The sequence below is a fragment of the Cyphomyrmex costatus genome, unplaced genomic scaffold, assembly GCF_001594065.2.
Source record: "Cyphomyrmex costatus isolate MS0001 unplaced genomic scaffold, Ccosl1.0 scaffold192, whole genome shotgun sequence".
Lineage (NCBI taxonomy): Eukaryota > Metazoa > Arthropoda > Insecta > Hymenoptera > Formicidae > Cyphomyrmex > Cyphomyrmex costatus.
In genome coordinates, this window is record NW_017275954.1 from 733,801 (window position 1) to 745,985 (window position 12,185).

Genomic DNA, 12,185 nt, shown 5'->3' on the forward strand with positions numbered 1-12,185 from the left:
TACGCAATTTTTAGCACGTTAATCAAATCTTTGAGTATCAATTTCGAGTATCAATGTGACAGACGAATAGAAGTACAAATTTGTAAATCTTTGGCATTCAGTAACATGTACCATACATCTAATCGCAGATCTTGAGTATGTAAAGATATATAATTATTATAGATGAGACGTTATTAAATTCTTCGTATACCTTAGCGTTTCTCTATCAAATGCAAAATGATATGCAACTATGTTAATAAAAGTCAACATGGAAAGACTAGAGAGGGAACACTGCTGAAATTTGATATAATAATTCAGCTGACTTTTCATACGCAAGATCTCGAGGCAATTACTAATAACGACAGGGCAGAAATTTATTCCATTGGATCCCCTACATTCTCGAAGATCGTTGAATGTGGATTGCTGGTGGCGGGCCACAAGAAACCACCTACACTGCCAGGTGGTAAGTAAGACGCACCTCCACTAAGACCCACCTAATATTTCATATTGTATCAATTATTTAACATCTAGCATGAATAATTAATTTTTTTTTTATACTTTTGTATCTATATGCATATATTTTTAGAGAAAATATGTGCCAAGCAAAATGATATAGAAGCATTGTGGGATATAGACACTTCATTTTTATAATGAAATATTTTATATGGTTATTATATATGTGTGTATATAAAAAATATGCACGATTGCTTAATTATATTGTGATGTGAAAATGTATAAAGATATAAAAGTTTGAATGTTTATTTTATTAAGATAATACTGTAAAAATATTTATCACATTATATATACAAGTTGAATCACTGTAATTTTTTCACATTGAATCTTTTTTATTTGAAGTGCGTGTAAGTTTGAATTGCTAACAAGATGGTAATCTTATATCAAGGATGGTACATGCAGTAAGGCAAATTAGAATAAAAGATAACTGCCAAATTAAAGAAAAATAATCATTTATTTGCATTTAACATAAATAATTGTGCTAATAAATCGCAGGTACTAAATAACATCGTAGGTACTAAATAACATTATGTACATTAACTCACTATTGCAAATGTGGAAAGTATTTACAATAATGCCGAGACACTCTCAATAAAAAAAAAATTATCTTCTATATAGAATGAACTATGTACAAGGGTTTTCCAGTTTCATTTTCTACAGTGTCATTTTCTACGGTGTCGATTAATTTACTTCCTTCAAATAGAGAGTGTCAAAATCACAGTCCAATTGTAAAAAGCGCTCCAATAGCTGTGTATATCGCCTCATTTGCCCGATCTATCTATTTTTACTTCAGTAACTTTTTTTTATGAATTTACCTGCTGGCTCCATATTAGCGACCTCTCCGCCAACTGGCAATCCGCTGCCAAGCGGGACGGTAGACTCTTCCACCTCTCCTCGTCTCGCTTTCTATCTCTGTCGAAGTCTCTGTCGACGTGTCCCTGAGAGAGAGGCGGTAAAATCTGTGTACGTTGTGCCAGCTTGTAGCTGTCTTGCCTCGGTACGTGATCAGCACGTCTACTGGTGCTGCCGGCGGTGGAAACTGGGATTGGGGTCGGACTACCGCCGCCCCTATGCCGGTGATATAAATTACGCTTTTGCTGCAGCATACGTTGCTGCACTAGAAGTTGCAGCTGTGTGCCCGAATCGCCGCGTATCTTAAATTGCTGTTGATTATCGGGCGGTGTGGACGGTGGTCTAAGATGGACTAGATCCAGATGGCCTCGAGCTTTCCCAGAATCTGAAAACGATTAAATCGTTGCATTATCGTAAATCGCAAAGTTACGAACGTTGCTGAACAAACAAATAGATGTGACGCACCTTGAATACTTCTCTGCTTAGATGGTCTATCGCTGACACCTTGCTGACAGAACAGTAATCTAGGTCCACCATCGGACGCTCTTCGTCCCTGAGAGACTCGGGATATTCGACCAGTGATAGGGGATGGACTCTTGGGTGGCGGTGGCGTGCAAGATGGTAAACTGCTCGTGAAACAATTCGTCCCTGTATAATCTGGCGGGCAGCCAGAATCGAAGCTAGACTCGAAGAGTTCCGATGACGAGCTACCGCTGCCGCCCGCCATAAACAAAGTCGTTCGACTGGGTGGATCAATAGGATCCATAAGCGGGTTATCAAAATGATGTTGATAATCACTTAATCTTCGATTGACTATCTGACTGTCAATTCGTTGACTGATATCGTGATCTAGGCCTAATCTATGCTCTTCAAGTTTGATCTGCGCTTCGCGCAACTCGTCTCCGCTTGGGCCTTCTTCTAAATCACCTTCGGCGCTGCAACAACCTTCATCGGTCGAAGAACTCGTCGAGCTGAATCTTTTTCCCCCTCTGTTGCTATCTTCTCTTCCTCTGAAACAAGAAAAAGATTTGTGTGCCATTAACATTTGAAATAAATGTTTATTTTGCCATTATAGTTTTTTTTTGCGGTAACTGCGAACAGATGCTTTATGTAGCAATGGATTCAAAAAGTATTAATCAAGTATTCTCATCATTTCATCTTTTAGCATTAGTCTGCTGTTAAATTGTAGAAAGTACCATTACATCATAAATTAATCTTGTGCCCTTCTCGTGAGTTTCATATTGATATGTTATTTGTTTAATTATTTATTATTAGTAACATAAAATTATTATAGAATATAAAATACATTTGCAGAATAGTAGATTTTGTCAATCAAATATGATTAATGTGAAAAACATGAAACAAATGATATAAACATTTAAAAAATAATGTTTAAATAATGTGTTTTTACTCAAAATAAACAAACTGAAATAAAATCAACTAAAATTATAATTAAAAATCAGGATTAGGAGGGTAAAGAAAGAAATAAGAAAATGAAATGAGGAGTTACCAAAAATAAAGCGACAGCAATGTGCTTCCAATCCAACCTGTCCTGATAAAATCTTCAATATGTGCGTCACTCATCAATAAAGTTCAACGTCCCACTAAGCTATCGCTGTAAATAAAAAGTGATTGCATTAAGGCATTGTTCTTGTGATAATTTCCCGACTGGTAGGATTGGAAGTTACTATAGAAATTAAAATCGTTTTTTAAAATTAACTCCTTAAAAGAGAAAACACACATGTGGTACTTATTATTGTTAGTAGTGTATGCCTACCTTGATTTAAATTTATCTTCTTTTGTTCTTGCAACTGTGGACCAGCAGGCATTATTAATGGTACTGCTGACACGATGTTGTTTCAACCTTTCCAGCAGTAAGAAATAAATAGCAGCATGATGGTCGTAGCTGCTATTCCGTAAAGACTGTTAAAAGATAACATTCGTGTTTACATAATGCAATAGAAGATATACTTCTAATCAAAACAATATGTGTATAATTTGTAAAAATTTTGTTTTTCTAATTAGTTGGACAATGCCAAGATTAATTTTTTATGTATATCATATAATATAAATGTTATATATATTTCTAATTTTATGTAAGATAGCAAAGAAAGAGTGTTCTCTTACCTCTCTCGTGCGACTGATGTCTATTCCTAAACTGTGCATGAGTCGAAGTATTTGTTCGTTTGGTTCTTGAATGGATGACGATGGCCGCGTTACGATCACTGAACAAATGCTATCTGCCGTCCCCGCCATCCAGCGGTGCCTCTTGATTTGTGGAATGGTGTATCGTTTGGAAGGCTCCAGCACTAACATTTTACGTATTAGGCTTTCGCAATCTGTAATACAAATTTTGATATATGTCAATGCAGCGCAAATTCTAAACATATAGAATGTATATACATAATCTGTATATAATCACCTGTGCTCATAAAATAAGGAATTCTAAATCTGCCGCTTAGTACACGATCTCTCAATGATTGAAGAGTCGATCCATCGAAGGGCAGTGCACCGCACACTAACACGTACAATACAACTCCCAGGCTCTACGAGAACGAGTTATTTATTTCGAAACAATGTAAATGCGTTCGGCCGTCTCGAATTTTTATCACATCATTATGTGAAACTTACCCATACGTCAATTTCTGGTCCGGCATAATGCTTCCCACGAAAGACTTCGGGAGCAGCGTAGGGAGGGCTACCGCACCACGTACTCAATCGTTCCCCCGGGGCGAATCTGTTACTGAAGCCGAAATCGGCAATTTTCACATTCATCTGAGCATCGAGAAGTAAGTTCTCCGCTTTCAGATCACGATGTGCCACACCCGTCACATGGCAGTACTCGACTGCGGAAAGTATCTGAGCGAATGTCGCACGTGCCCTGGGTTCTCCCATTCTTCCATATCGCGCTATGTAATCGAATATTTCACCTTTGCTCGCGTACTCACACACCTACAACAGCAGAATAATGCATTTCACTTGACAAGAAGAGAAAAACAAACGACTACAATTTTTCGTTATAAGTCTAAATTCTTCGGAGTGAAAATCTCACTCTAAAGAATAAAAATTGCCATTCTTGAAAAAAGAATAGTTTAATTTTCAATTTAATGAGATTTCACTCTTCAGAATGAGATTTACTCTAAAAATCTTAGAGAGTACTTTTGAGGTTTTCACGTATATTTTCTTCTCAAAGAAGCTATACCGTTTGTGGGTTATATCTGTATCTCATATATATCATTAAATTCCAAAGTTAAATTCCACGTTTCATGAATGCTTCACCAGGGCGAGAAGCAACCTAATACTCACAGTATAATATTCACGAAACGTTAGCATTTAATATATCAAGACATGGAAATAACTCACAAATTGTCTTGCTTCTTTGAATTTTATGCTTACCATGTAAATCATGTTCTTCGTCTCCATAACTTGATATAATTTGACGATATGAGGATGCTCCAGCTGCTTCATAATTTCAACCTCTCTATAAACTTTCTCTAGATTAGTAGGATCTAATTGGGTTTTATCGATTATTTTAATAGCCACCTAGAAGAGAATGCGTCAACGATAATGGCAGTTTCTTTTTTTTTTTTTTTTTTAAATAACGTCATCGCTTTAAAAAAATGTCGGAGAGCACGTACCTCTGTTTTCGTAATTCGATGTCTGGCCAGTTTTACAACGGCAAAGTTACCTTTGCCGATCGTGCCTTCGATGTCGTAAAATCCGACGCGAATCTGCTTTTTACCCTGTGTCGATCCAGTATCCATGTTTAAATATCTCGTTCAACTTGCACGCTCTTACGAATTAATTCTTCCCTCCAATCTCTTCGCTAATCTACAACAATCGGAGCGCACGGCTTTAGAAGAGAAGCACTTCTAGTTTTCTAATAGTTTCATAAAATGGTTTCAGATGTAAAATGGCTTCGTGTCAAATAACAAGTACATTATTCAATTTTTTTTTTATTAACCCTTAAACACCATCACGGGAACGGCACATTATAGTGGACCCTACTTGGCATACCCAATCCAATTCGATTACTTACGACTTTCATAAAAATATTAAAAATAAACGTACTGTAAAAACTCGTAAAAATGAAATATATAAAAAAATTGTTATCAATCAAACCGTCAGATATTAAAAAAATATATAACGATACAAAGAGAAAATGTATATGTATCTTTATTAATGAAAAAATTATAAGCGACGGGAAAGCATTGAAAAAAAGGAAGCCAAGGTATTGGCTTCCTTTTACTATATCATACTGCATGTGTGATATTATATATTATATTGAAAAATGGCGTTTAAGAATTTTAAGAATAAAAATAATGAAAACCAGAAATCGTAATAAAATAACAATAATAGCAAAAATGTGTTAAATAACGTTATATCGATATTGTTGGAGCGGAGAGTCGTAAATGTGAAAATGCGATCGTTCACATAGAAATTTTTTCGAGAAGCTTATTACTCATGTCATCGTTCGTGCAACTTTTATTAGCCGGTCTTTCACCGAGCTTTTATCGTTACTGTTTGAAACGTCGATTTTTGTCCACGGCCCTTTGTTACTTTCCGCTCTTGTGCACTGTAGAGCTTTTTTTCCCCCCCATGTATGTGTCCGCGCGAGCAATTATACGCAGGCGCAGGCTCTTTCGATGAAAATTCATAAAGACCCACTTTGAAAAGTTGGATCTGACGGATCGGATTTTTACGAGCCGTAATTCGCCTTTGTTGTCGCGCGCGGGTCTCCTATCACGCAAATATCAATATCTCCTGCCTCGCTCCCGCGGTATCTCGAACGGTATCAGCGAACGCGCGTCTAACTTACGATAATTACTTATCACGCGTATACCCGCTGACGCGAGAGTCGGCGAGGCCGATCAGCCGTCGAAGGTAATGTTCCTGGAAGAAAGGAAGTCGCGCGGACGCGGAGGAGAAATTGAAATATATATATACGCGAAGATACGCGAAAGAAAAGGAAAACGAGAGCGACGAACGATCTCAAGGATTTTCGCCGCGAGAGAGTCCCAACAGAGAGTACAAAATCCCGCCCGCAACAAGTACAACAGAAATCCTCGGTTGACGTCACGGATCGACAACGACCTCCTACCCATCGAGAGAGAGAAAGAGAGAGAGAGAGACCCCGCCGATCGATCGCCGTCAATACTCCTCGATATAGGGAGAACCGCGCGCGGTCGGACGAGCGCCGATCTCTCGAGCCGGGGAGGTGGTGCGTGTATAATACCAACAAGAGCGGGGTGGACTCTCTCGAGTCGCTCACCTCTACCTACCTTTTGGCTCGGGAATTACCGGTGGGCCGTCTCGAGGATCCCCCGATGTGCGCGCGGTGCGAGACAGGCGGAATTGACAGCGACGAGGAGACGACGACGGTACTCCAGAGGACCCATCGGTGAGCGAGAGGCGCCGGATGTCGTGGCGCGCGCGCCCGCCAGATATCCGGAAGGAGATCCCTCAGGGGATAAAGAGTTGCGAGAGAGTGTGATCCCCTGTGAGTCCACCACCGCCACCACCACCGCCACCACCAGCACCAGCACCACCGCGAGCGGACGGAGCGTAAGCGGAGCGGTGTGATGGAACCGTCGTCGCCGTGGAGCCTACGCGCGCGCGACTCAGCGTAGGAGCTCCGCTCGGCGCGGCGGTTCGATAACGACTGACCGGCGGCCATGTTACCACCCCCCCGTGCGCGCTGCTCCGACGACGACGGTGTCGGCGCCCTCGGCCCTCGCCGCCCCCTCGTAACGCCGCGTCCCCGGCCATTCTTAGCGAATAACCCATCATCCCTCTCTTCGCTTCCTCCTCTCTCTCGGTCTCTCCCTCCCGCCGCCACCCTCCGGCCTCCTCCCGCTGCTCCCACGTAACCTACGTCGGTGCACCCGACGCCCACCACTATATACCGATTACTACCGTGAGCGCTCGCGCCCGTTATCTTCGACAATTGACGTCACGTACGTATGTATGTACGGTGCCCGCGCCGTGCGCGGTGTCTGTCTGTCTCATCGTTAATTGCTTCTCGATGCAATTGCACGACGAGGTAGCGTGCGCTGCGCGTCGGCACGTGACCGCGCTCCTCGAGGAGTATAGCAAGGGCGTATATGTCTCGGCGCGCTCACTCCGATGACCTAAGCCCATTCGGGGGCACTTTGCATAAAGTAGATTGCATAATATCGAGTGCCATGCCCCGTCTTCTTGGCCGCCGCGTGTCGCGTTCATCGCGTCGACAATCGAAAACTCGGTTTTGTGCCCGGTTTATTTACCTTGCAACCCGCGGGGACCTGCCGGAATTATATACGCTCGTGCGATTACGATCGTTTATCGAAATTCTCTTTCGTGGATATAAGACTAAAGCGATTATACTCGCGACGCGATGTTCTCGCGATGTACTGCTAATCTCCGTTCTCGGCCTCGTCGTTTTGCTCTCGAGTGAGCGTCGTTTTCCTCTCCTCTCGTATTTATCTCGCCTCTTAAGGGGTCGTCTTCGCATGATCGATGATTACTGCGTTTGCTACTCAGCGGTATCGATAGTAATAACCCAGCGAGCGCGGCTGTCGTTAAAGCGTGAAAGTCAGAGAAATTTTCTGGTACACTCTCTACATAATCTCTGTATTATTCTAGTCGTTGAATTATAGGTACAATTTGTATACCTATCATTTTTTAGCGGTTTTCGAAAGCCGGTTTTACTAGCCGTGTTTACTCGGCACGAAATGGACTACAAAACGATCGATCGCGAGTCGGTTAAAGAGAGACGGCTGTTAAAATGCAAGTCGCTTCGGCCTTCTCAGCTATTTCTATTTTCTTTTAATTGACGAATTATAAGTAAATCGCATTTGTACTTACACAGCGTTTTTCTCAAGCCTTACACTGCAACTGGACGGATGTATTTATTTCACACAAAACAGATTAATAAAAGATCGATCACAAGTCGGTTAAAGAAATGGTCGTTAAAATACAAGTTGGAGCTTCGGCCTTCTCCTATTTAACATATCGACTGCCACGTCATTCATTTATCGGATGACGCACAATTTTATAAAAAATTCCTATACCGAAAGAAAAGTATTGTATATTTATATGATTATATATTTGAATAAAAAAAGTGTGATAAAATAATTAATATGATGAGAGAGGTGCTACATTTTTATTACTGCTGTAATGTTAGTAATAATTACATTTCTAGTTCAATTAAAAAATATACGGTTCACACTGAAAATTACTATAAATTAAAATTAAATTATAGTAATTGCAACAATTTTTTCCTCGATGTAGAAACATATTTTTTTCATAATTAAAAAATTTTTTTCTTCTTTTCGTGCCACATAAAACATTATGAATTCTTTTAATATTTTAATCCAAATTAATTTTTTATATTAAAAAAGAAGAAATTACGATAGGAAACGTATATCTGATTTTCTCGGAGTATCTCGTGAAAATAAGTGTCGTTCATAGACGTATGAATGACGTGGCAATCGACGTGATAATCATTCTCGACGCTAACACATAGCTGAGAGACACAGGTACAGCAGCTCGCGAATGCAAACGCAAGTTGTGTAGCTCTCGAGCGAAATCTTTTAGGTCCCACTAGAGATCATCGTCGTATCTATTTGGCATAAAATTTTAGATCGATTTGGCATAAAATTTTAGCACGAAACGATCGATTCTAGATTGATCGAGGCGCGCGCAAACGAAAATAAAATCGAAGGTACTGGAGCACTCTTTGCACGTTATACAGTCTCGTGGTCATGCATACGTTCGCGTGTATTGCTGGTGTCATAAATTCATATTGACAATGCGCTGAGAATAACGCGATTTACGTGGGCGATTCATTATTTCTTCCGTAGGTATCTATCGTAATCTACCGAATAGGGCAAAGATATTTCGGGCTGAGGAAAACGGATTCGATCGGCATTATAATCCTCGTGCCGATAGTCGAGTCCGTTGAGACTAAGGTTACCATGTCTGAATCACAAGAAAAGAGTACATATACGTATTCTTTTTCTTTTTAAGAAGATAATTTAAGAGAGCGGTAGGAGAGGTGTAATTTTTTGATGTATTAAGTGTAAATATTTAATAATATAAAATTTCTGAAACATAATAGCTTTTATTACCTTTTCAATTTTTTATAGTGGAATCTAATTCTAAAGAGTGCGACAATTGAGGCAATGCTGAAAAAGAGTGGCTGAATTGTCCGTTTTTAAGGGTAAAATTTCACTCTTTAGTGTCAGATTCCATTCCAAAGATTTTAAAGAGTATATAAATCTTATAATAAAACATAATTTTAGTCACAAAATTTTTATTAATATAAAATTCTTAAAATTTTAATTCATAACCAGAAGTTCCACGACCTCAGAAAGAGTATACGTATTCTTAAAAGAGACTGGCAATTCTAGTCGAGACCGAAATGGATGTTGCGATAATGAGCCTCGTTCGACGGAGCGAGACGGCCGTTACAGATGCACGCGTTATTGCCACATCATACGCGGCCGATTTTTCCCTTTTCATAAGTCGATTTCACCAGCGAGGATGTAACGTTTCGCATAAAAAGGTATAAGCGGGCTTAGGAGCGGCGTAAAGTTTCTCTCATCGACCTTCGAACCAGGAACGGATTAATCAGATTCATTCGGGCCGTATTATACGAGGAGGATCAATATTTATAAGCGCGATACCGAAGGCGTGGACACAGTTGCGGCAATTTAGTGTTTCATTTGCGTTTATACATATACTTAATGAATATTTATCGGGAGGTGTAAATGCAATTATTGCGATTATTTGCATTTTTCGCATGCATGTTTAATTAAATAACTCATCGGGGCTAACATCGTTAAAGGAAAAAAAAAAAATCATAAGCGAAATGTGAAGGTCGAGCGGACACTCAACGGGCGGAGAGGAGTATGACACGTGGATTAACCAGACTTTCCTCTTTTCGTCAATCCCTGAGCTGTTTCGTGGAAGATCGGTAATTCGTGACGATCGTGCCAGCAAATGATTCTTTCTGTTTGAACTAATTGACGTCAACGGACTTTTGTTGACGAGCGTGTGCACGGCTGTGCGTGGATTCGCGATCCGCGAACACTGCAGAATGAATATCGTCCGCTTTGAATATCTACACAATACCTTCAATACAGTGTTACTATTTCTTAGGAAACGCAAGGGCCATTCTGTACGCGTTCCGCTTCTTCAAGAGTGATAATTAACATGGTCGAAACAAAGGATTGCACGTGGCATCGCCCCTCGTACGTCACACTTAATGAGATATCGCGTTTTAAGTAGACGCTGCCGTCAGTTAGTCAGATTTACGTCCGACTGACAATCAGAAATTCGAGGCCCTTCGTATACAGTATATTATATCTCTCGAGAATGTAAAATATAATCTGTCAAAAATATAGTTATTATTAAAATTATTGTATATGTATGCAATTTGAATTTGTCTTACTTATATTTCTAATTTTTTATATGTATAATAACTTCTTATTTATATTTATCGATGACTCTCGAATTGCTCTTTACTTTATCCTTTTTATTGTTTTGACATCGCGCGAGAACTTTGTTTATTAGTATTTATTTTTAAAATTGTTATTAAAATATGCATACATTATAATTATGGATTATTAGGATCTTTTGTTTGCATTAAAAAAGGTAAATATTTTTCTTAAAAAGATATCCGTAAGTTTTCATGCGACTGAACGCACTTCTTACAAGACTACTCTAAATAATTCTCTCTCCAAATCTGTTTCCAAATTCTTCCAAGAAGGATGTTCGTTTTTAATATAATAATTATATATTTTAAATAATTTCAAATCTATTAAAAGTACAATTAAATCATAATTATCCAAATATACTTAGAATAAAGTTATTAAATTATTAGGATCCTTGCCTACATTATGTCTACTAATAAAAAAGGTAAATGTTTTTTTAAAAAGGACGTCCGTAAATTTTCAAGTGACTACAATATAATCTAAGCATACTCTTTTTACGAGACAATTCTAAATAATTTCAAATCTATTGGTTGGATACAGATTTTAAAAATATATTTGGATATCGACGAACATTATCTGGATACGTCAGCATTACTATTATATACACAGCTATATATATTAGCGCTTTTTTCCGCGTTACGTGATACGCGATATTACCGGAGTACGTTTCTATCTCATCGAATTCACAGGTGTTCTCTTCTGTTAGAAATCGAATGTAATGCGATCGTGAGGAAGAATCGTTCCACTGTTTTAACGACGGATCGCTAAAATTATAGGGAGCGCGGAGGCGGAACGTTAGTGCAGCGATCAACGACTGTCTACGAAATCGAACAAAATTGCACATGTATATCATGCTCGGTTTCAAGTATTACATTGTACTTATTTCTTCGACTGTTACAAACATGCGTAAAAATTAAATATAATGTGGTTTATTAATATCCAATTATTTAATTACAGTTTTTTTATCCTGGAGGAAAAAATATTTTATACCTCTCGTATCTTTTTCTACTAGTAAAGACTGTACTTATATTCCGGATTACGAGAAGCAAGGCAATAAAGAATTACCGTGAATAAATAATTCTTGCAATTCATTCAGTTCATTAGCAGTAATTATCTGAAACCAAGCGAATTCTGTCCGAAGCGTTATTCAACCCCTTTAATGAAATAATTGCGCTAAATAATTGCTTGGAACAGATGCACGCTGTAGGTTACCCTCTTTCTACCGATCGACCAGTTTAGTGAAACGATTTAAAGAAGATTAAGGATAATTGATGACGACCACGTCTGGTCTTAATCGGTGCCCCTACACACGATTCCTTTTTCTTTTTTTTCTTTTTTTTTTTTTAGAATATTGACGTCAAT

General features: G+C 38.9%; 1 protein-coding gene across 2 annotated transcripts; it reads right to left on the minus strand.

Moving 5' to 3' along the window:
* Nucleotides 1-989: 989 nt before the first annotated feature.
* LOC108772529 (MAP/microtubule affinity-regulating kinase 4) lies at nucleotides 990-6,993 on the minus strand. 2 transcript variants are annotated; one of them, XM_018538066.1, is made up of 9 exons: nucleotides 6,627-6,993; nucleotides 4,983-5,175; nucleotides 4,741-4,887; nucleotides 3,976-4,296; nucleotides 3,767-3,890; nucleotides 3,472-3,683; nucleotides 3,122-3,267; nucleotides 1,810-2,354; nucleotides 990-1,729 (listed from the first exon to the last, which is right to left on the minus strand). In XM_018538066.1, exons 2-9 carry the CDS (start codon nucleotides 5,106-5,108, stop codon nucleotides 1,296-1,298), a joined length of 2,055 nt encoding a protein of 684 aa, XP_018393568.1. In that variant the 5' UTR covers nucleotides 5,109-5,175; nucleotides 6,627-6,993; the 3' UTR covers nucleotides 990-1,295. The 2 variants fall into 2 exon arrangements, with proteins under 2 accessions (XP_018393568.1, XP_018393569.1); XM_018538067.1 differs by lacking the exon at nucleotides 6,627-6,993 and having other exon boundaries at nucleotides 4,983-5,205.
* Between the last annotated feature and the right edge of the window lie 5,192 nt (nucleotides 6,994-12,185).

Excerpts from the sequence above, each read along its gene's own strand:
- LOC108772529 (XM_018538066.1), bottom strand. The coding sequence starts at position 5,108 with ATGGATACTGGATCGACACAGGGTAAAAAGCAGATTCGCGTCGGATTT. Across the intron at positions 4,297-4,740 it reads CGAAGAACATGATTTACATG|GTGTGTGAGTACGCGAGCAA; the intron begins GTAAGCATAAAA and ends CTGCTGTTGTAG. Across the intron at positions 1,730-1,809 it reads TAAGCAGAGAAGTATTCAAG|ATTCTGGGAAAGCTCGAGGC; the intron begins GTGCGTCACATC and ends AATCGTTTTCAG.